At 39.5% G+C, this 23,292-nt stretch overlaps 1 protein-coding gene and 1 long non-coding RNA gene across 2 annotated transcripts in view; one reads left to right on the top strand and one right to left on the bottom strand.

Annotated features, from left to right (window-relative positions):
• Positions 1-987: 987 nt before the first annotated feature.
• LOC138442522 (uncharacterized) lies at positions 988-2,566 on the bottom strand. Its single transcript, XR_011257762.1, has 2 exons — positions 2,309-2,566; positions 988-1,687 (listed from the first exon to the last, which is right to left on the bottom strand). It is a non-coding gene; the product is annotated as an uncharacterized lncRNA (long non-coding RNA).
• Positions 2,567-5,197: 2,631 nt separating this feature from the next.
• Positions 5,198-23,292, top strand: part of KCTD8 (potassium channel tetramerization domain containing 8) — a 284,445-nt gene continuing 266,350 nt past the window's right edge. Inside the window, exon 1 of the mRNA XM_069594055.1 lies at positions 5,198-8,124. Coding sequence (XP_069450156.1) covers positions 7,173-8,124 — 952 coding nt within the window. The 5' untranslated portion in view covers positions 5,198-7,172. The remainder of the gene's footprint in view (positions 8,125-23,292) is intronic.

The raw sequence follows: 23,292 nt of genomic DNA, 5'->3' as shown, positions 1-23,292 counted from the left end.
AATCCAACTCAGGCTGTGTCCCCACTGGGGACCAGCATCACAGGAGATGTAAGGAACTGATAGTAAAACACTATTTTGGTTCCACAGTAACTTTCTTTGAGGAGCATCAAGTACTTTACAGTCATTAGCTAAATAATCCTATAACAAACCTAGGAGGTAGGACAAAAACTTTAATAGTGAATTCAAATGATTGAATTCGGGCTATGATTAATTTTTTAATAATGGTATCAAACTCATCAGTTAATAGCCAGTCATTGATTAAAAAAATAATTTAAAGAAAGTTTGTAATTTGGGGGCATTTCTAAAGGAAAATCTGACATTAGAAATTAACATTACTATGTCATATGTTTTGGAATTTGCTTCTCATCAGTGAAACTTTTAAAATTTCAGCACAGAATTGATAAAATTTATATTGTGCATATAATATACACAGGCAAAACACTTTTTAGGCTCCTAGTTTATGTTATCTGAAGAGGCGTAGATTCCATTCTGGATCAGAATATTATCCCTAGTGCCCAGCTGAAAATTTTTATCCAGAATGTCTTAACACTTTCCTCCCCAAGCTTTGAGCGGTTAAGCAGTGTTTCAAGGAGGCAGCCAGTTGTGCAAGATGAAATACAAGTATATCTGTTGCTAAATTACTTCCAACACATACATTCCCACACACATACCATATATTAAATTACATGTGTGCATATATGCTCAATTGCTTCAGTTGTGTCTGATTCTTTATGACTCCATGAATTGCAGCCTGCCAGGCTCTGCTGTCCATGTGATTCTCCAGGTAAGAATACTATAATGGGTTGCCATGCCCTCCCCCAGGGGATCTTCCTGACCAGGGACTGAACCCACATCTCCTGTGTCTACTGCACTGCAGGCAGATTCTTTACCACTGAGCCACTGGTGAAGCCCATAAAATTTCATAGCTATATCCAAAAACAGGACCTTTACATGAGACAAGGTAATATGAAAATGGCTTACACAAAATTTTATTCATAAATATTGAGTACTTTTTATTTTCCAGGCATTAAGTGCTTAGATATATTGAATCATAATCTATACATTTCATTACTTTGAGTATTAATAGAGTTTTAGCAACTCCAGCCTTGAATAATGCTTCTATAATTTACAATATAGACCAAGAATCCATATGACATTGTAGTAAGATATCTAAGTTGCTAGAATATGCTATATAACAAACACATCAAACACTGATACTGTAAGTTCCCTAAATACTTCATGTGCAATGTTTTTCATTCACAGCATTATTCAATTCTTAAAACCGATAGGCGAAAAAAAAAATTAAAAAAAAAAAAACCGATAGGTGAGATTTGCAGGTTACCTAGTTTTTATACTCTGCTTTCCAACATTCTCCAGATTCTATACAATTGTTGAATCTGAAAATAGTCCTTCCCATCTTGTACTATCTGTTCTTTGACCCTGTTATGGCAGCAAACCTTTTACTTCTTATCTTGCAGGAGGCCATATGTTTTTGGGTTGGTCTGCTTTTCACAAGAACAATGTGTACAGCAAAACTTGCCCATGATGGCTGTGAAAGGGAAACAAACATTCTTCCACTGATACAGTCTACATTATTTTCTTTCTTCTTTTTAGAGCTTTTCCTCCTTTTTGGCCAGAGAGATGCTTCATGGCCATCAGTGTGAAACACATGCCATATTTTGAAGACCTAGGATGGAAAAATATAAATTATGTCTTTAATAAATATGTATACTGACTACATATATAAATGATAATATTTCAGATACACTGAACTATATAAATGATATTATTAAAAGAATTTCATCTATTTCACTTTTTACTTTTTTAAAGTGGTTACTAGAACACTTTAAGATATTTTTAAAGGACACCACTGCTCAAAAAATTGCAAAGCTCTTGGTACAGGAAAGAATCTCAGGGTTTTTGCTTAGAATTGTAAATACTGGGGATATTCACTATGGAGGGGCTGCATGTTACCTCAGGGGTGAGACAAATGGAAGAAGGGTAGATAGAGCCACTATAGTCAGTTATCTACATTGGAATTTCAGATTTCTAGTTAGAGCGTGGCTCTGATTTCAGCCTTCAGAACAACAATGTGAAACAGACCAGGTAAATACAGTGAACTCCATCAAACTTGAGGGCCACATTATGGGATGCATGATCTCAGTGAAAAGTCTCTGGTCTTTATTATTTCCACTATATCCATTAAGAAACTAAGGTTTATAGTAGTTAAGTCACTTGCTCAAATCACAAAGCCAGAAAGAGACAAAGGTAGATTTTTAAGCCAGTCCTCCCTGACTTTAAATCTCACCGTTATCTTGTGTCTTCTTCCTCCCCTGCTTAAGAGGATACAGTTCCTGCCTTTAAGTAACTCTCACCCTGGTGAAGAAATATTTGTTATTTTTAAGTTAAAAATTATTTATTACAACCTGGTCTCCAATTTTCTTTTTGGTTAGTCTGCTGTACTTTTAGAGACAGAGTTTCGACTGTATTGCTTAAAACTTTCTGGAAAGTGAAGGGATATAGGGTAATCTGTAGACTGAGAACTTTGATGTCTTGTCTGCACAACAACAGAAGATTTTAAGGACCCATCCTTGTGAGACATCCTTGAATGTGAAGTCAAATGGACCTTAGGAAGTATCACTGTATCACTATGAACAAGCTACTGGAGGTGATGGAATTCCATTTGAGCTATTTCAAATCCTAAAAGGTGATGCTGTGAAAGTGCTGCACTCAATATGTCAGCAAATTTAGAAAACTCAGCAGTGGCCACAGGGCTGGAAAAGGTCAGTTTTCATTCTAATCCCTAAGAAAAGCAATGCCAAAGAATGCTCAAACTATTGCACAATTCCACTTATTTCACAGGCTAGTAAATTAATGCTCAAAATTCTCCAAGCCAGGCACCAGCAATACATGAACTATGAACTTCCAGATGTTCAAGCTGGTTTTAGAAAAGGCAGAGGAAACAGAGATCAAATTGCCAACATCTGGTGGATCATCGAAAAAGCAAGAGAGTTCCAGAAAAACATCTATTTCTGCTTTATTGACTATGCCAAAGCCTTTGACTATGTGGATCACAATAAACTGTGGAAAATTCTTCAAGAGTGGGAATACCAGACCACCTGATCTGCCTCTTGAGAAACCTGTATGCAGGTCAGGAAGCAACAGTTAGAGCTGGACATGGAACAACAGACTGGTTCCAAATAGGAAAAGGAGTACATCAAGGCTGTATATTGTCACCCTGCTTATTTAACTTCTATGCAGAGTACATCATGAGAAATGCTGGACTGGAAGAAGCACAAGCTGGAATCAAGATTTCTGGGAGAAATATAAATAACCTCAGATATGCAGATGATACCACCCTTATAGCAGAAAGTGAAGAGGAACTAAAGAGCCTCTTGATGAAAGTGAAAGAGGAGAGTGAAAAAGTTGGCTTAAAGCTCAACATTCAGAAAACGAAGATCATGGCATCTGGTCCCATCACCTCATGGCAAACAGATGGGGGAAACAGTGGAAACAGTGGCTGACTTTATTTTTCTTGGCTCCAATATCACTGCAGATGGTGACTGCAACCATGAAATTAAAAGACGCTTACTCCTTGGAAGGAAAGTTATGACCAACCTAGATAGCATATTCAAAAGCAGAGACATTACTTTGTCAACAAAGGTCCATCTAGTTAAGGCTATGGTTTTTCCAGTAGTCATGTATGGATGTGAGAGTCGGACTATAAAGAAAGTTGAGCATCGAAGAATTGATGTTTTTGAACTGTGGTGTTGGAGAAGACTCTTGAGAGTCCCTTGGACTGCAAGGAGATCCAACCAGTCCATCCTAAAGGAAATCAGTCCTGACTATTCACTGGAAAGACTGATGTTGAAGCTGAAACTCCAATCCTTTGGCCTCCTGATGTGAAGAGCTGACTCATTTGAAAAGACCCTGATGTTGGGAAAGACTGAAGGCAGGAGGAGAAGGGGACAACAGAGGATGAGATTGTTGGATGGCATTACTGACTCAATGGACATGAGTTTGGGTGGACTCCGGGAGTTGGTGATGGACTGGGAAGCTTGGTGTGCTGCAGTTCATGGGGTCGCAAAGAGTGGGACACGACTGAGCGACTGAATTGAACGAACTGAATCGTTGTGATTAAGTTGACCCAGGAAACATTAATGGTGTCTGTGGCTTAGAATAAGACAGTTCTAACTATAGTATTTGATGTTTTCTCAGTTCACCAAAACAACTGCTCCAATAGTGCTCGTTTCTTTCTTGCTTTCTCTTCTCCTTTAGATCTGATTTTATTTCAATCAGATTCTGTTCTCACTTTTCCTGATTTTAATTGTGAAGGAATTAGTCTTATTTGTCTCTGCAATCTCATTGCTTAGCCCAGTGTCTAGCACTCAGTTGATGCTTTGTCATCCATTTGTGATATGAACACACTTCTATGCAGTTAGCGTTCAACAGAGATTGTCTTCTAAGGGCTAGGCATGATGCTGGGGATAGGCAGTGCATACGGTTATATGCCATACTTTCGATCTGATGGGAAACAAGGACATATCAGTGTGATTAAAAAAAAAACCAAAAACCTGTCCTTGTGTAAGCATAGGAACACCTGTGTGGGAACACCTGGTTTGTTATTAGTCTGAAAGACTTCCAGAGGAAGCACTTTTTAAGATGGAACCTCAGGGAAGCAATAAACAGGGAGAAAAGATTAGGGAACTCATGGAAAAGGAAAGGCATTTCTAGCCAAAAGAACCACCGGTAAAGACATTCTGGACCTGGGATTTGCACAATTTGGAGTTTGGGGGAGGGGTGAGATTAAAAGGAGTGTGGGGATGGAAGGGGTTAAGGAAAAATGGTCAATCATGGTTGAAAGATTTCAAAAAAGTAATACACTATATGATGCAATTCACTAAGAATTTCTAAGAAATATTCATTTAGAGTATACATTTTAGGCTATTTCATCTTATAAACACACTTTATGCAATTAAAAAGATTAAAACAGATTACAACCTGATAATACTGGAGACCTCATATACACATATGCATATGTATTACACATCCACTTCATTACATTTCTATGGTCTATAAATACTTATCATTAGGGACACTTACCCCATGATAAATGAGCTTCATTAGTAGTGGTTTGAGACTTTATTATTCATTCATCTATGAAGATTATAAAGCTTCTATTATTTCCCAAGAATGATTATTTTAAATTTTCAGGTGTTTTCTGATATTAGCTTTTAAGTGAAGAAGGCCAAAATCAATTATTCTTCTTAATTTGACTGGTTTATAAATTTAGGGGAGGCTTGGATGAGAGGATTGCATGAAGATGGACAATTTACACTCAGTTTTAAGTCTTAGACCTTTGGCAAATACACTGTCTTCTTTCATTGGTGCATTCTCACTCTCAGGTAATCTAACTTCAAAACTGATATAACATTTTCTGGGGACGTGGCTTATAGGGATCAATGAATTAAATATAATTTTAATACTTTAGATAATAATTAATTACTTCTTAAAAATTAGTTTATTGTTTGTGTGTATGTTAAATTCAAAGAGAAGGAATCCTAAGTAGGCATATGGAATTTTTAAGACATGAAAACTGTACATTATTTTGTTAACGGATAAAGTTCCTCTATAATACTATAATTTGTGATGCAATCTACTTGTGCCACAGTATACTTTTTCTCCTTTGAACTTTATATAAATTAATGATTCTTTATGTTTCCGAACACAAAAGGATGTCCCAGGAGGAATAGGCAGAAGTGAGGTTTATTTGCATCTTTATCCTCACTCTTTATCACAAATAATTCTGATCTTAAAAGACTGTACCTGTGTTGTGTACAAACAGAAATTAAAGTGAGCTTAAATTCTTATAATTTTCATTTGTGACCTGACTCTTGGGGTTAGACAACTAATAAAATGTAAACCACTTCTCTTGCCTTCTGGAGTTGAAAGAGAAAAGGAGAGATTAATTAAAGGACAGATCATAGGAAACTAGGAACAAACCGACTAAGTTTCCTCCCTGGCTCTGTCCATTCCTTCATAAACACTTATTAAGCATCTACTATGAATCAAACACTGACGAAACGAAAGGAGAGAACCGTCGCGTTACCACAATCTGTGATTAGTTTTGTGAACTGAAATCAGATTTCAGTCTTAAAAATTCAACTGCACATAGCGCGTGTAGTTAAATATGCAGTCTTGACATCGGAATGTAACAGAGGTTCCTGCATTTCGCCTTTCACTTCAAAAAACCATTCTAAAGCCACTACAAGAGATTCAACCCCCAACCCCGCTCCCAGTCTTTTGGCAATCAAAACCCTCCTGCCAACACTTGTGATTTCAGATTAGAAGCCTAGCTTTTTTTTTTTTTTTTTAAATAATCCAAACCCCTACCCCACTTCCCACCTTAATGCCAGCATAAAAAAAAAAACCAAGGTTTACTGGGAGAACAAGGGCAAGGGAGGAAGAGAAGGACGGACGACGGAAAAAGGGAATGAAGTGAATGAAGGAGAGAATGAAGGAGAGAAAGCTGGCCTTTCCCGGTTCGTTGTCGGTTCCCTGCCCGCTTCTCCCCGTCTCCCCACTCGCTGCCAAGTAGCATCACCTCCAGGCTCTGCCCTCGGCTCCGCCCCCTAGCGTCGGAGCCCTGCAGCCAGAGGCTGGCACCTATCTCTTTAAATGACAGCTGTGGCTCGGGTCCCAGTCCTGGGCTTGACGTCAGTTTCGCCTCCCGGGCTGTGAGGGGTAGTTAGCGCCACCGTCCGCGCTAGGGGCTCTCGGCGCGCTCGCAAGCTGCTGGGGCGGCGAGTTTTCTTCGCTCCGGCCCCTCCTCTCGCCCTCCCCGCGGAGAGCCGAGCAGCAGCCTACGAGAGCCTCTCGCAAGTCTCTCTCACACTTCCCCGCCTTCGCCCCAAAGGAGCAGCCGCTCCTCCTGGCGCCTCTGCCGCCGCCGCGGCGCCCGCAGAGCTCCTCTCCCGCGCACCGCTCCCCGATGGAGCCCGGGCGCCGCCGCCGCCGCCGCCCCGAGCCCTGAACCGGGCCGCCCCGGCCGGAGGAACGTGCCGCCCGGCCCGAGGGCGCATCAGGCGCACACTACCGGGGGCGCAGGGCAAGGGTTTCGGGAAGGAGAAAGTACTGCTCTCCAGGGTCACTTGGCCGGCGGCGGGGGGACCATGGCTTTGAAGGACACGGGCAGCGGCGGCGGCACCATCCTGCCCATTAGCGAGATGGTCTCCTCGTCCAGCTCACCCGGCGCTTCGGCAGCCGCCGCCCCGGGGCCCTGCGTGCCCTCGCCCTTCCCCGAGGTGGTGGAGCTGAACGTAGGGGGCCAGGTCTATGTGACCAAGCACTCGACGCTGCTCAGCGTCCCGGATAGCACGCTGGCCAGTATGTTCTCGCCTTCCAGTCCCCGGGGCGGCGCCCGACGCCGGGGCGAGCTGCCCAGAGACAGCCGGGCGCGCTTCTTCATCGACCGGGACGGCTTCCTCTTCAGGTACGTGCTGGATTATCTGCGGGACAAGCAGCTCGCGCTGCCGGAGCACTTCCCCGAGAAGGAGCGGCTCCTACGGGAGGCCGAGTACTTCCAGCTCACAGACCTGGTCAAGCTGCTGTCGCCCAAGGTCACCAAGCAAAACTCGCTCAACGACGAGGGCTGCCAGAGCGATCTGGAGGACAACGTCTCACAGGGCAGTAGCGACGCGCTGCTGCTGCGCGGGGCGGCGGCCGCCGCACCCTCGGGCCCGGGAGCGCACGGCGGCGGCAGCGCGCAGGACAAGCGCTCGGGCTTCCTCACACTCGGCTACCGCGGTTCCTACACCACGGTGCGAGACAACCAGGCGGACGCCAAGTTCCGGCGCGTGGCGCGCATCATGGTGTGCGGACGCATCGCGCTGGCCAAGGAGGTGTTCGGCGACACGCTCAACGAGAGCCGCGACCCTGACCGGCCGCCTGAGAAGTACACGTCCCGCTTCTACCTCAAGTTCACCTACTTGGAGCAGGCATTCGATCGCCTATCCGAGGCCGGCTTCCACATGGTGGCGTGTAACTCCTCGGGCACCGCCGCCTTCGTCAACCAGTACCGCGACGACAAGATCTGGAGCAGCTATACCGAGTACATCTTCTTCCGTAAGTTCGCGGTCCCCGCGTTTCCCAGTTCTTCCGGCTCCCTCGCCGACCCCTGCGGCTCCCGGCGGCTCTGGTGTCCTTGCGCGCCCCAGCCCAACGTGGCAGACTTGATCTTTGGTTTCGCGCCTTTCTGTCTCCCTTTCGGCTCCTCTCTTCAACAGCTTCGGAGCACGCAGTGCCCAAGCAGTCCTCTTCCTTAACTTTATTGATCTTGCCCTCTTGCCCTGCCCAGCTCTTGGAGTCGCTGGGTGTCCTATTACCCAGGGCTGGGAAGAGACTGGAGCGCAAGGCTGAGCGCATAAGTACCCCCGTCTCTCGTGCCCCGATGGCCTCCTGGTGGTAAGGGTCCGCGCAAGAGCATCCCATTATGGGCGGTTTCTGTAGTGGGCATCAAGAAAAGTGGCTATTAAGTCTGCAAAGCGCCTCAAAAGTCCGGGGAAAAGAGTTTCCATTGACCCATATAAACCTCAAATTTCCCCAGCGCCAGTAGTCTTCTGTAATTGTTATATATTTTGGACGGAGTTGGGTGGAGGGAACGGACTTTGGTTGTCTGTGTGCTGCTGTCAGGGTTGGAGATTAGGAAGGGACATGGTGTGTATGCGTGCACGTGTGTGTGTGTGTGTGCGCGCGCGCGTGTGGTTGTATTTCCTTTCTGGGCACCTGCAGTGCGAATAAGGGATTCAGTTCACTTTCCCAGGGGGAATAAATGCAGTGATTTTTCTGAACTTAGTGAACAAGAGAGAAGATTTGGAAAGCATCTGGCCTGATGCTTTTTGTTGTGCACTTGGCGTGGCGAGGGCGATCTGTGGCTCAAGTTCAAGAACTCCACCAAGTATCACTGGGGCTTGGGGGATAGGGAGCCGGGGCGGAGACAATTTTCAGTGACGTGTATAAGGTGAGGATGGCCACAACCCGAGAGCTGTTTGGACAAATGAAAAGCCACCTGCGATGGCAGCGGGGGCATCGTTTGGCAAACTTTTTTTTTTTTTTCCTTTGTCAAAATACAAGAAGACTGAAAACTTTCCTGTAGTCTTAGGGAGAGTAGCACTGATAGCCAACGATGGAAATAAGCCCAGCGTTCATTGTATTTATTTTGAGTCACTCGCTGTTTGGGACTCAGGCAATTTTTGCACTTTGTTTTGACTGGGAAAGTGGAAAGGACCTTTCCTTTCAACTCTACTGGAAGTTGCTCATTGTTTGCATATTCTAGTAACCTTGGAGTTAAGTGTGACAAAAGATTTTTTTTAATAATGTTGATTTTTCTAAGAAAACCATCTCAACAGAAAAGCAAAGAAAGTGTCCATTGAAGTGCTAGATAAAAAGCTAATTGTCTTAGAGAAAGATAAATATTATATAACTTATATGTGGAATTTTAATACAAATAAGTCTGTATACAAAACAGAAACAGACTCTCAGACGTATAAAAAATAATTACGGTTACCAAAGGAGGAGGGGAGGAGGCATAAAATTGGAGACCTGGGATTAACAAACTATACATTCAGTAGATAAGCAACAAGGATTTACTCTATAGCACAGGCAACTGTATTCCATATCTCATAATAACCAAAATGGCAAGTAATTTGAAAAAAATTATACATATAAATGAATCACTTTGCTCTACACCTGAAATTAACACAATATTGTAAATCAATTACATTTCAATAAAAATCTAATTGTTTTAATTATATGAAAGTATTATTTGTCACACAATAAAAGGATCAGTAGTCAGAAAAGCCACTCAAAGGAAGGGACCTTTATTGACACTTAACATCTAAGCATTTATGGCATTTCAATAAGGGTTTATTTCCAGGCACTTTAGAAGATGAGAGGAAATAACTTCTGACTTTTTTAAGTGACTTTTAGTTAGAGAAGATATAAGCATAAATGTTCTGGAGTTAAGGGTCTTGCATTTCAGAATCTTTCAGTTTTGGTCTTTTTCCTCTAGAAACTTGGGGACTTGAAAAATGTCTGTTACTTTGATTATGAAGACGTAATACAGGTTCTCTTTAAATTATGAAAAAATGCTCATGAGATAGTGTATTGAAATTGGAAACTCAGCCAATTTAATTCAAAAGATGATTTGAGAGATTGTTTGGAATTTATCAGTTCTGGAGCTAGAAGTGAAACAAAATAAAATATTTATATTATGAATAACTACTTGCAGAGTAATCACGTAACAAATGAGTTCTGAAATTCATTCATAAAAGTCTCAGAAGTCTAAGGAAGCAACTTATAGCATTTTCCATTGATTATCCTGTTGGGGAAAATACATAATTCCAGATTAAATATGCGTCTTTTGAAGCAGTATTCTGTAGACCGACTGAATATAGTTGCCATTTTTTAAATTTGTGATATAAAATTTATCTCAAACCCTGTTATACACACATTTATTTTATGCTTTGTATCGTTTGAAGCACATTTCACAAATTATATTGGAAGGGATTCCATTTAATATTGGTTAATGAAAATGCACTATATTTCCATCATATTTAGTATAAGTAATATCATTACATATACCGTGGTGGCTCAGCTGGTAAAGAATCCTGCAATGAAGGAGACCTGGGTTTGATCCCTGGCTTGGGAAGATTCCCTGGAGGAAGTCATGGCAACCCACTCCAGTATTCCTGCCTGGAGAATCCCCGTATATAGAGGAGACTGGCGAGCTATAGTCCATGGGGTTGCAAAGAGTCGGATATGACTAAGTGACTAAGCACACACATATACAGAGTGTAGTTATCTTATTTAGTAGCCTCTATTTTTAAAAGTTGGTGTTATTCATCAAAACAACAACATTGGATGAACTTCTTTGACCACCGTTTTAGAGTCAGACAGGGTCTTATCTTTTATTTCCCCTTTGATATAATTCTTTCAAAAATATTTATTCAATGTATAACACATATAAATCAAATTAACAGTTTTTAAAATTCAAACTACATGTGAATTTAGAAGTTTGAAACTACTCTGAAAATTATAGAATTGCAGTTTATACACTGGAGCGTCATTTTCAAGTCTTCACTGCCTTTTCCCACCCCACTTTTCCCCTGAGTTTCTATAGAGATGGAGGAGAGTGGCAAATGTTTCAGTTAATCCCAGACACTGCTATTTGCCAAATGTGTGATCTTGACTAAATTATTTCAGTTGTTATACTAAGAGCTTTAAAAACATTAGGTGTTACAATTATAGTAAAGACTTTTCTTGTCAGTATTAAATTTAAAATTTGTTTTTTGGTAAATATGCTGTGCTGTGCTGTGCTATGCTAAATTGCCTCAGTGGTCTCCAACTCTATGCAACTCTATGGACTGTAGCCCACCAGCTTCATCTGTCTATGGGATTCTCCAGGCAGGAATACTGGAGTGGATTGCCATGCCCTCTTTCAGGGGATCTTCCTGACCCAGGGATTGAACTAGGGTCTCCTGCATTGCAGGCAGATTCTTTACCGTCTGAGCCAACAGAAGTCTAGCTGATTTAATTATAAAGTTAATTACAAAATTGCTTTGCAATTAAGCGATAGCATAATACACTTTCAGAAGTTTGAAACTACTAATTTAATAACCAGATTCTTTCCTGGAACTTGGATTTTTCAGGCCAAGTTCAAATCACCCAGGTTTGCCAATCATACTCCAGTTAGTTCTTTTGGATCAACTCCAATAGAACTCTTTTCTGATTCAGAGCCAAGAAGTGTTTTAATACTCTCCATTAGGAGTTGAAACTTTGGCAATATTTTCTGACAGAAACTGAGCTAGATTCATATCTCCTTAAGTGCTTGTATCCAAGTCATTGGTTTCTAATTCTCAAGGTTATATACAGGTTATTAAAGATTTAATACCAGCTTCATTTGGCTACATGGACACTTTTATCCATTATCAGTCATAACTCATTATTTTATCAAGACTTTTAGACTCTGCAACATATACAGTACTATGAAATTTTGTATTATTCTTCTAATACTGAAGATAGAGTGTCTTTTCTTAAAGGAAAACAGTGATTTATTGTACTTTTTTTTCTGTTGTTTTGGAGGGGATGTCTGTTAAGTGTAATTAGGGCTGATTTTAGCAATATTTGGAATAGAAAAAAAATATTTCATGTTAGCATTGTATTCATGCGTGTGTGCTAATTCACCTCAGTTGTGTCCAACTCTGTGACCCCATGGACCAAAACCCATCAGGCTCCTCTGCTGGTAGGATTCTCCAGGCAAGAGTACTGGGGTGAGTAGACATACCCTCCTCCAGGGGATCTTTCTGACCCAGGGATCAAATCCATGTCTCCTACATCTTCTGCATTGACAGGTGAGGTCTTTACTGCTAGCGTCACCTGGGAAGCTTGTTATATTACATAGACAATAGGTAATATGCTTAGAATGTGATATGTAGACTACCCATAATTAAAATGAACATTGAATGTATCCTTTGTTTCTCATAATCAGTGTGTTTACAAGAAGGTAGTATTGATTCATTGCTCTTCTCTTATAGTATTTAAGTTTTGCATTCTTTGTTGGTTGAATGATATGTGGTATAAAAGTATACATTTCTCTAGGTTCAATTGACATTCCTTAAATTTGGGATTTCCATTTTTTTTTTTTTTTAGTTGTGATGTGTAAGAGTGCCAGATCTCGGATCCAATGCTATTTCTGATCTGGGCTGTGGATTCTATTGTCTTTAATGAATTTTTATATCCACTCTTTTAAATCTATTCTGATTTATTTCACTGTGTTGGGTTGAAGAAAGCTAGGTTGAGTTGAAAATATTTAAATAGCTATTTAGTCCTATGTTAGCAGACCTGTTGCATTAAAAGCTTCCTAAGAAACATCTTTAAAAACCACTCTATTTAGATGCATATCCTTAAAATTGTGCAGTATTTTTTTGTCTAAAAATGCATCTACTTTTATCACCAAACACTGTTTTATGAAAAAATAACTTTGTTCCTCTTTTTTTTTTCTCTTTTTTTTTAAGTTGATTCTTTTTCTTCTGGAGACTTAACTAGTTATTTTTGTAATTTCATGAGAAAGTTTCTTCTGAAACCACTGAAGATAGACTGTCTTTTCTTAAAGGAAAACAGTGATTTTTGGACTTTTTTTTTTTTTTCTGTTGTTGTTTTGGAGGGGATGTCTGTTAAGTGTAATTAGGGCTGGTTTTAGCAGTATTTGGAATAGAAAAAAAGATATTTCATGTTGGCATTGTATTCATGCGTGTGTGCCAAGTCACCTCAGTTGTGTCCAACTCTGTGACCCCATGGACCATAACCCACCAGGCTCCTCTGCCAGTAGGATTCTCCAGGCAAGAATACTGGAATGAGTAGAGATAAAATTCCTAAAACAATGACTGAATGACTTTCGAATCAGTGGGGAACAGGTAACTTTGTAAAATACCAAGATTCTTATTTCATGAAGATAATTGGAATACGGAGACTGAAAACCTTGGGTGCAGAACGTTTGGAGATCATGTCGTGGCATCGGCTACTGTTTAGGAGAATTAAACTTTTATATCTGGCATAGTACTATCTTGTAAACTTGATCTCTTGAAATAGTGTTATGGTTTAACTTAACACTAGTAGTGTTTGGCTTTAATGTGTGGGTCACTCTTTAAGGACATAATGAAGCAAAAAGAATGGCACTATAAGCCTTATTTGGCAGTTCTTTCTCTTTTGTAACTTAGAGTGCTGGAACTCAAGATACGTATATATATGTGTGTGAGAGAGTAGACCTACGCCTTATTTAAAAAGAAAAAAATATCTTTGGAGAAAAGAAATAATATGTATGAAGTTAGCACCAATTATTACCTATTTTTGCTATAAGTTATTGGGTTAGTTAGTCTAAAATATAAAAGTCATCGTCAATTTGTTGTTCAAAGGAAACTCTTTTTTGATAATGAAAGTAATACATGAAGTTTTAGGAAGTTTATAAAAGAAAAGTAAAATTAAAAATATCACCAGTAATTTCTAATACAATGACTTCTTTCCTTCTAGCCTCTGTTCTAAATTATGAAGATGACAAACATACTTTTTGAAAATTATGATGATACTGTGTAGATGGTTTATGTACCATCTTTGCTTTGTTTTGTTTTATACATTTAATGCAGTTATACTTTTAGGGCCATTCCCTATAAGACATTGAATTTTTTAGAGTTGGACATAGCAGAAGTGACTGAGCACAGTACAGCTAGATAAAAGTATAATACATGTCCTTTGCCACAGATAATATTTTAAATAAATATTGATATTGAACATTTTCCCTGTAAGCTTAAAAAAGAGTTTATTTTTTCAAAGTATAGTATGTGTAATAAAAAGAATATTTACTAGGTACCTAGTTTTATGATAAATGTTTGTAGACATTACTTTGTTTACTTTTTTTTTAATAGTCCTTTAGCTTGGCATTAGTTTCCTAATACTTCAATTAGGAAACCATGATTTAGAGAGGTTAAATAAAATCTTTAGGTCATGAACTAGTATGAGACTGAGCTGGAAATTGAATAGTTATATCTTTTTGCAAAACCCTTTCTCTTAAGTATTTAAAAGTAATACCTATTTTATGCAATCAATTTGGTAAATATATTTCAATGTCTAGTGAGTATTTAAAACATAGCTCTGTAAGCAAAAATGAGTAGTGTGAGCTGTATATGAATGAAGCTAATATTTCTTAATTTATGTTAATTTTTTTAAGAATGTGGAAAATTCAATTGACCCTTAAACTGAGTTTGAACTGTGAGGGTCTATCTAGAAACAGATTTTTTTTTCAACTGATACATATTGCGATTGTTGGAATCCAAGGACACAGAACCTCCAATTCAAGGACCAACTATAAAGTTGTAAGCAGATTTTCCACTGAGCAGAACTTGGTAGCCCCTATCTTGCATTGAAGAGCCAACTGTATATGTTTTATGTCTTTACCTGATGAAAAGATTACCTTTTAGTGACTAAGGCTACCACATTCATGGATAATTTTTAAATTAAATAAACCATATGACTCAATTTACCACTCTTTTGGGGGAACAAATAATATCTATCAGTTTGTTAGACTGATAGATTTAAACAGTGTTAAGGATCACAATAAACTGTGGAAAATTCTTCAAGAGATGGGAATACCAGACCGCCTGACCTGCCTCTTGAGAAACCTATATGCAGGTCAGGAAGCAACAGTTAGAGCTGGACATGGAACAACAGACTGGTTCCAAATAGGAAAAGGAGTACGTCAAGGCTGTGTATTGTCACCCTGCTTATTTAACTTCTATGCAGAGTACATCATGAGAAACGCTGGACTGGAAGAAGCACAAGCTGGAATCAAGATTGCTGGGAGAAATATCAATCACCTCAGATATGCAGATGACACCACCCTTATGGCAGAAAGTAAAGAGGAACTAAAGAGCCTCTTGATGAAAGTGAAAGAGGAGAGTGAAAAGTTGGCTTAAAGCTCAACATTCAGAAAACGAAGATCATGGCATCCGGTCTCATCACTTCATGGCAAACAGATGGGCAAACAGTGGAAACTGTGTCAGACTTTATTTTTGGGGCTCCAAAATCACTGCAGATGGTGACTGCAGCCATGAAATTAAAAGACGCTTACTCCTTGGAAGAAAGGTTATGGCCAACCTAGACAGCATATTCAACAGCAGAGACATTACTTTGCCAACAAAGGTCTGTCTAGTCAAGGCTATGGTTTTTCCAGTGGTCATGTATGGATGTGAGGGTTGGACTGTGAAGAAAGCTGAGTGATGAAGAATTGATGCTTTTGAAGTGTGGTATTGGAGAAGACTCCTGAGAGTCCCTTGGACTGCAAGGAGATCCAACCAGTCCATTCTGAAGGAGATAAACCCTGGGATTTCTTTGGAAGGAATAATACTAAAGCTGAAGCTCCAGTACTTTGGGCACCTCACGTGAAGAGCTGACTCATTGGAAAAGACCCTGATGCTGGGAGGGATTGGGGGCAGGAGCAAATAGGGACGACAGAGGATGAGATGGCTGGATGGCATCACCCACTCGATGGAGGTGAGTTTGAGTGAACTCCGGTAGTTGGTGATGGACAGGGAGGCCTGGCGTGCTGTGATTCACGGGGTCATAAAGAGTCAGACATGAGTGAGAGACTGAACTGAGCTGAACTGAACTGAAGGTAGTCTTCTGCAGAAAATTCATTTTACCTTATAAAATAGAATATGTTTTATATGTTCTTAGAAAGTGACAAAGTGAAGAGGGCATTTTAGTTGGAATCACTTTTGCTAATTACTTGTAATTTATTGGTCCTAACTATTGAGTATTGCCTTTGAATTCTATACGTGCTATAATCAAGTTCAAAAAAATATCAAATACCTGATGGGTATTGATATTATTGGCTTCTGGTGTTTTTGAATCCTTAAAGTATTCGAGAACTATATCTATAAATTTGAAGTAATTGGAAAGTAATGTTTTAGGTAACCCTTCAACCTGTGTTTAATTATAATTATCATTTTTAAAACTTCTTTTAAATTAACTTCAGAGTACTGTCAGCATTTAGCAGCTATAATCCTGCAGGAGAAGCTGATGGCTTCTCTAATGGAGATCATCCTTTTAGTAGTAGGAGACTATACCGATGGAGATTTTGCAAGGACTTACTTAAAGATGATAATAACTTTATTCACAGGATTTCAAAATTTCTCCCATAGGTAAGTTAAATTATAGGTTCTGAGGGTAATGGTGAACCTCTAGCTGCTGACTTGAATCTAAGTGTTCTGTACCTACTGTCTGTATACTTCTCATTCATTTCCACTAGGGAGCATGTCATAAAACCTAATTATCCTGTGAGACTAGTTGTACTTTGCACTTTCTTTTTTTTGTTAGATATTTTAAAATTTTATTTTATTTTTAATTGGAGGATAATTATTCCACAATATTGTGATGGTTTCTACCATACTTCAACATGAATTGGCCATAGGTGTACATATATTTCCTCCTTCTTAAACCTCCCTCCCAGGTCCATCCCTATTCCACCCCTCTAGCTTGTCACAGAGCACCAGCTTTGGGTTGCCTGGGTCATACAGTAAATTCCCCCTAGCTATCTACTTTACATGTGGTAATATATATGCTACTCTCTCAGATCATCCTACTTTCAAAAGAAAAAGTATATGAAATATTTTATACTGGGTTTATACTGTTTAAAAGTTTATTTTTTAGCTCAGGAATTTTTTAGTGCACCCCTGGTATCATGATCATGTCATACTAGTGACCTCTTGCTATAGAATCCTCCTACATTTAGCCTACGCGTCTGTTTCCTCCTAGTACACTCAGTGCCTTCCCTATAACTTGTCATGGTCTGTCTCGTTTTTCTTTCTTATTATGTCCTAATTTTCCTAGCTTTGCTGAGATATAATTGACATATAACATTTTGTAAGTTTATGTGTTGATATACTTGTATATTGCAGTTTGATTACCACTGTAGTGTTAGCCTCAGATATGCAGATGACACCGTCCTTACGGCAGCAAGTGAAGAACTAAAGAGCCTCTTGATGAAAGTAAAAGAGGAGAGTGAAAAAGTTGGCTTAAAGCTCAACATTCAGAAAACTAAGATCAGGGCACCCAGTCCCATCACTTCATGGCAAATAGATGGGGAAACAGTGGAAACAGTGAGAGACTTCACTTTTTTGGGCTCCAAAATCACTGCAGATGGTGACTGCAGCCATGAAATTAAAAGATGCTTACTCCTTGAAGGAAAATTATGACCAACCTAGACAGTATATTAAAAAGCAAGGACATTACTTTGCCAACAAAGGTCCATCTAGTTAAGGCTATGGTTTTTCCATTGGTCATGTATAGATGTGAGAGTTGGACTATAAAGAAAGCTGAGCACTGAAGAATTAATGCTTTTGAACTGTGGTGCTGGAGAAGACTCTTGAGAGTCCCTTGGACTGCAAGGAGATCCAACCGGTCCATCCTAAAGGAGATAATTCCTGGGTGTTCATTGGAAGGACTGATGCTGAAGCTGAAACTCCAATACTTTGGCCACCTGATGCGAAGAGCTGACTCATTGGAAAAGACCTTGATGCTGGGAAAGATTGAAGGCAGGTGGAGAAGGGGACGACAGAGGATGAGATGGTTGGATGACATCATCAACTCAATGGACATGAGTTTGGGTAAACTCCAGGAGCTGGTGATGGACAGGGAGCCCTGGCCTGCTGAGATCTATGGGGTCGCAAAGAGTTGGACACTACTGAGCGACTGAACTGAACTGAACTGTAGTGTTAGCTAACACTTCCATGTCCTCACATAATGACTATTTCTTTTTTTGTGGCAAGAACATGTAAGATCTATTCTCTTCGCAACTTTTCAAGTATATAGTACAGTACTTTTATCTACAATCACAATGCTATGGGTTATATCCCCAGAACTGATAAAACTGGTAACTGGATGTTTGGTCCCTTTGACCAACATCTCCTTATTTTCTCCACCCCCTCATTCCTCTGGTAACAACCATTCTACTCTGTTCCTATGAACGTGGCTTTCTTAGATTCCACAAATAAATGATTTAATACAGTATTTTTCTTTCTATGTCTGACCTTTCTTTAACCTAGCCTAGCATAATGCCTCAAGTTCCATCCATCTTCTTGTAAATGGCAGGACTTCCTTCTTAATTATGGACGAATAATAGTCCATTGTTTTATACACCACGTCTTCTTCAGTCATTCATTCGCTGACAGACACTTAGGTTGTTTCCATATTTGGCTATTGTGTATAATGCTGCGATAAATATGGGAGCACAGATGTCTTTTAGACATCCTGTTTTCATTTCCTTTGGAAACAGATCCAGAAGTAGGATTGCTGGATCATATGATTACCTCTTATCATGTGGACTTTCCTATCAAGTAGGACCGGCCTACTTTCTCTATGAGAATTCACACCAAGTCTTACCTTGTCTTCCCAGCCCCCAGTGCAGTGGCTAGTACCACATTGGGAACTCAGTAAATATATATTTTTTTTATTTGAAAGGAAATGCAAGTTAACAAATGAACCAATGATGCTGGAAATTCTGTCAAGGTAGTTATTGAATTGAGATTTAGTTTCACTTCAATTTAAGTTGTATCTGTTGAGCAATTACGAGGCTACAGCTTGAAACAAGAGATGAAAATGTGAATGACAGAAACTTTGCATTTAAAGTTATTATAGTAAGCTTTATGTAGTAGTGAATTGTGTTGTAGAGGGTTATTTGGTGTGTTAGTAAGAGGCAGAGTGATGACATTAGAAGTTGTTGTATGGGCACCTATAAAGAATGAGAGTAGGTGAAATGTTAACTAAAACTTGGGACTGATTAAGATAATATTGTAAATGAAGTTGTTAGAACTGTAAACATACACGCAGAGATGCGCACATGGAGACACACACATTGATTGGTTGATCGATTGATATTTAAATGATTGGTAGGATAGAAGGTATACGGGATCAAACATTAGCTGACTTATTTTTTTATGTATGAAAAATATTAGGCAAATGCTCTGAGTTGCAGCCTACCTGCAACCACATTGTTGAGTACTTGCTTTTCAAAACATGTTAGAATGTGAAGTGGCTGATACCTCCAGGCACGGTCAGGTCCTATTGTGGTGTAACCTAAGCTCAGGAAGTATCTGGCATTGTTAGCAGGTATTTGCAAATGTGAGGATCTAGTGAACTTCATTTTGTTATTGCTAGTCTAGTTTTTAAAAGATATCTTGAAATACATTGAAGAGGTATTACAGTTTCATGATAGATATATCAATATCGATTTAACTTATTAACCTTGGGTCAAAGTTGTTAATAAAAGCAAGTCAACTTCACGGGCAATAACAGCACATAACCTCATTCACCAGTTAAACTTACTTTAATGCTTGTGCGGCAGTTGGAATGTAAACTTGGACTACAATTTCTACCATATTGTAGCTACTAAGTCATATTTACATTAGAGAAAATGAGTTAAATACAACAAAAGAATAAAAAATATATGTAGTATTGATTTCAGGTCACCAAAATAGTGAGTGATTTCACCATTCAACTGTGTTAGTTCCGTTTCTTGCAGCAGTTATAATAACACAACCCTTGAGCATAGATGGAACCCACAGTATATAATGTTTCCTTTCTTCTTGTATAATTAGATATGTCTAATTTCTGTTACAAGGAGACTAGGGAGAGGAATCCCATGTTTAGAAAGAAACAATACTAGAATCCCTTGGTCCCCACTCCCAAAAAGTGAAAAGCTTGAACTCTGAATGATTTTCTACTTTTTAGTCACATTCCTTGAAAAATCTGGCTTTAGTTTTCAGAGCTTGGAAAATAATCTCCCTTCTGAAAGGAAAGTGAGAGAAACAGTATTACTCATTTTATAGGTTTATAATGAGGATTAAATGTAGTAATCCATATAAAACACTTAAAAGACTATCAGGTAAAATTAAATGCTCAATATATGCTAGTTACTGTCACTTATTAAGATCCTCAAAATATCTATTTAATTCCATTTCTCTACATTATCAATTCATAATACCAAATTTCTTTTTATTTTTTTAAGGAAATGGATAGCAGTGCCTGTTCAGAATTGCTCTGGAAAGGTCCTATTATCATTCAGTTCCGTTCAGTTCAGTCGCTCAGTTGTGTCCGACTCTTTGTGACCCCATGAACCACAGCACACCAGGCCTCCCTGTTCATCACCAACTCCTGGAGTCCACCCAAATCCATGTCCATTGAGTTGATGATGCCATCCAACCATCTCATCCTCTGTCATCCCCTTCTCCTCCTGCCCTCAATCTTTCCCAGCATCATTAGTGAAATTAAAAAAAGATTTTGACATCCCAAGTAGGAAATTTTTTGCCTTTTCATACTGTTCATGGGGGAGAAATATCAACAACCTCAGATATGCAGACGATACCACTCTAATGGCAGAAAGTGAAGAGATACTAAAGAGCCTCTTGATGAGGATGAAAGAGGAGACTAAAAAAGATGGCTTAAAACTCAACATTCAAAAAATTAAGATCATTGCATCTGGTTCCATCACTTCACGGCAAATAGGTGGGGAAAAAGTGGAAGCAGTGGCAGATTTTATTTTCTTGGGCTCCAAAGTCACTGTGAATGGTAACTGCAGCCATGAAATGAAAAGACACTTGCTTCTTGGAAGAAAATCTCTGAAAAACCTAGACAGCATGTTAAATAGCAGAGACATCACTTAGGTCCATATGGTCAAAGCTGTGTTTTTTCCAGTAGTCATGTATGAATATGAGAGTTGGACCATAAAGAAGGCTGAGCATCAGTTGACGAATTGATGCTGTCAAACTATGGTGCAGGAGAAGACTCCTGAGAGTTTCTTGGAAGCAAGGAGATCAAACCAGTCAATCCTAAAGGCAATCAACCCTGAATATTCATCGAAAAGACTGATGCTGAAACTGAATCTCCAATACTTTGGCCACCTGATGTGAAGACCTGGCCCATTGAAAGAGACCCTGGTGCAGGGAAAGATTGAGGACAGGAGGAGAAGGCGGCAACAGAGGATGAGATGGTTGGATGATGTCACCAATTCTATGGCTATGAACTTGGGCCAACTCTGGGGGATAGTGAAGGACAGGGAAGCCTGGCTTGCCTTAGTTCATGAGGCTGCAAAGAGACACTATGTAGTGACTGAACAATGAATAAAGTAGAAAATTAATTGTTGTTGTAGCATATTATTAAAATAAGTTTATTCTAATTTGTTCTTCAGGTTTTAGGGGAAAAATGCATTCTTTCTGGTCTAGTGCTGGCCACCAGTCAGTTTTGTCACAAATAACAGAAATGCTGGTATTCAGTGATTATTGTCTCAAACTATGGTATTTGTTGGGGCTTCCCTGGTGGCTGAGAGGTTAAAGCGTCTGCCTGCAATGCGGGAGACCCGGGTTCGTTCCCTGGATTGGGAAGATCCTCTGGAGAAGGAAATGGCAACCCACTCCAGTATTCTTGCCTGGAGAATCCCATGGATGGAGGAGCCTGGTGGGCTACAGGCCACGGGGTCGCAAAGAGTCGGACACAATTGAGCGACTTCACTTCACTATGGTATTTATTGGGGCAGAGCACCTCTAAACCACATTCTGTACTTATATTTTTGATTAAGCCTTTGGCTTTGATTTTCAGCAGTTTTATGCAAGAGAACAAATTATCACAGGCCCAGGGAGCTCAAACATTGCTTAGAGTTTGGGTATTGGACCAGAGGATTTCAGATTAGATTTTGGATTCAAATACTTATTTCCACAATTTTTAGAAAACTGTGTTAGTCTTCACCTCAATCAGCTCCTATTGAAACTACTCTACACATTTTGAATATAAGTGTTTTTGTTACTAAAAAGTCCAGCTATTTGAAGAAAGCATAGTGATGTAAGGGAGATGCTGGCAGCCATTCAGAGATAATTCTCCAATGTTTTTGCCTCTTCTGGTTGGTAAAGGCTGCATCTCTTTGCAGGTGGAGGGTAAGGATTCATTCATAGAATTCTAAAGTGACTTCCAGTTTAGATGGAAAAGTTGCTACAGTGGCAATTTCATAGTGAATTGTGGGAAGAAGCGGTGATTGTGGTGATTTTGTTATTGGTGTAATTGATATGGTGATCTTTCGGGTGAATCCTTCTAATGTTGATCTTGACTTAGAATGAAAAAGAAAGAGTTGGCAATAGGTGTCTCTGGGCTATTGTCTTAATCTTCCTTGATATGGAGATTGTTTTATTTTGGGCTAACTTTACTGTACTTCATTTTTTGTGTAAAAAATGGTAGAAATTGATCTTTTTTTCATATTACCTCCATGGAATTCCATCAATAATATGTTCCAACTAATCTGTGCTGAATAAAAATAGGCTCTTTGTTCTAATTTTAGTGTGTGGGATTGTCCTTTCTTAAAGAGATATATGTTGAGTATGCTGAAGTTAACAAAACATTTAGTGAGGGTAAAACCTTTTCACGCACTGTCTTTTTTAATTATTTCTAAAGAAACATTCAGAAATACAAAGACTACCAAACTAAGAGAAATCCAGTTTAGATTAATTTTATTACTGATCCTTTTGTCTTATTTACTCTATTTATATTTATTCATGCATTTATAGTCAGTATCATGTACAGAGGAATCTGTTAGATGCTGAATATGTGTTAAGAAGCAATGGCGAAAACATTTCCTGGTTTTCATAATCAGGGCAATGACATACATAAGTGCAGGTTGCACACTGCTTACCTCCGCTGCTG

The sequence above is a fragment of the Ovis canadensis genome, chromosome 6, assembly GCF_042477335.2.
Source record: "Ovis canadensis isolate MfBH-ARS-UI-01 breed Bighorn chromosome 6, ARS-UI_OviCan_v2, whole genome shotgun sequence".
Classification (NCBI taxonomy): Eukaryota; Metazoa; Chordata; class Mammalia; order Artiodactyla; family Bovidae; genus Ovis; species Ovis canadensis.
Note: the sequence above shows the minus strand (reverse complement) of the source record. Positions and strands in the feature narration are given on the sequence as shown.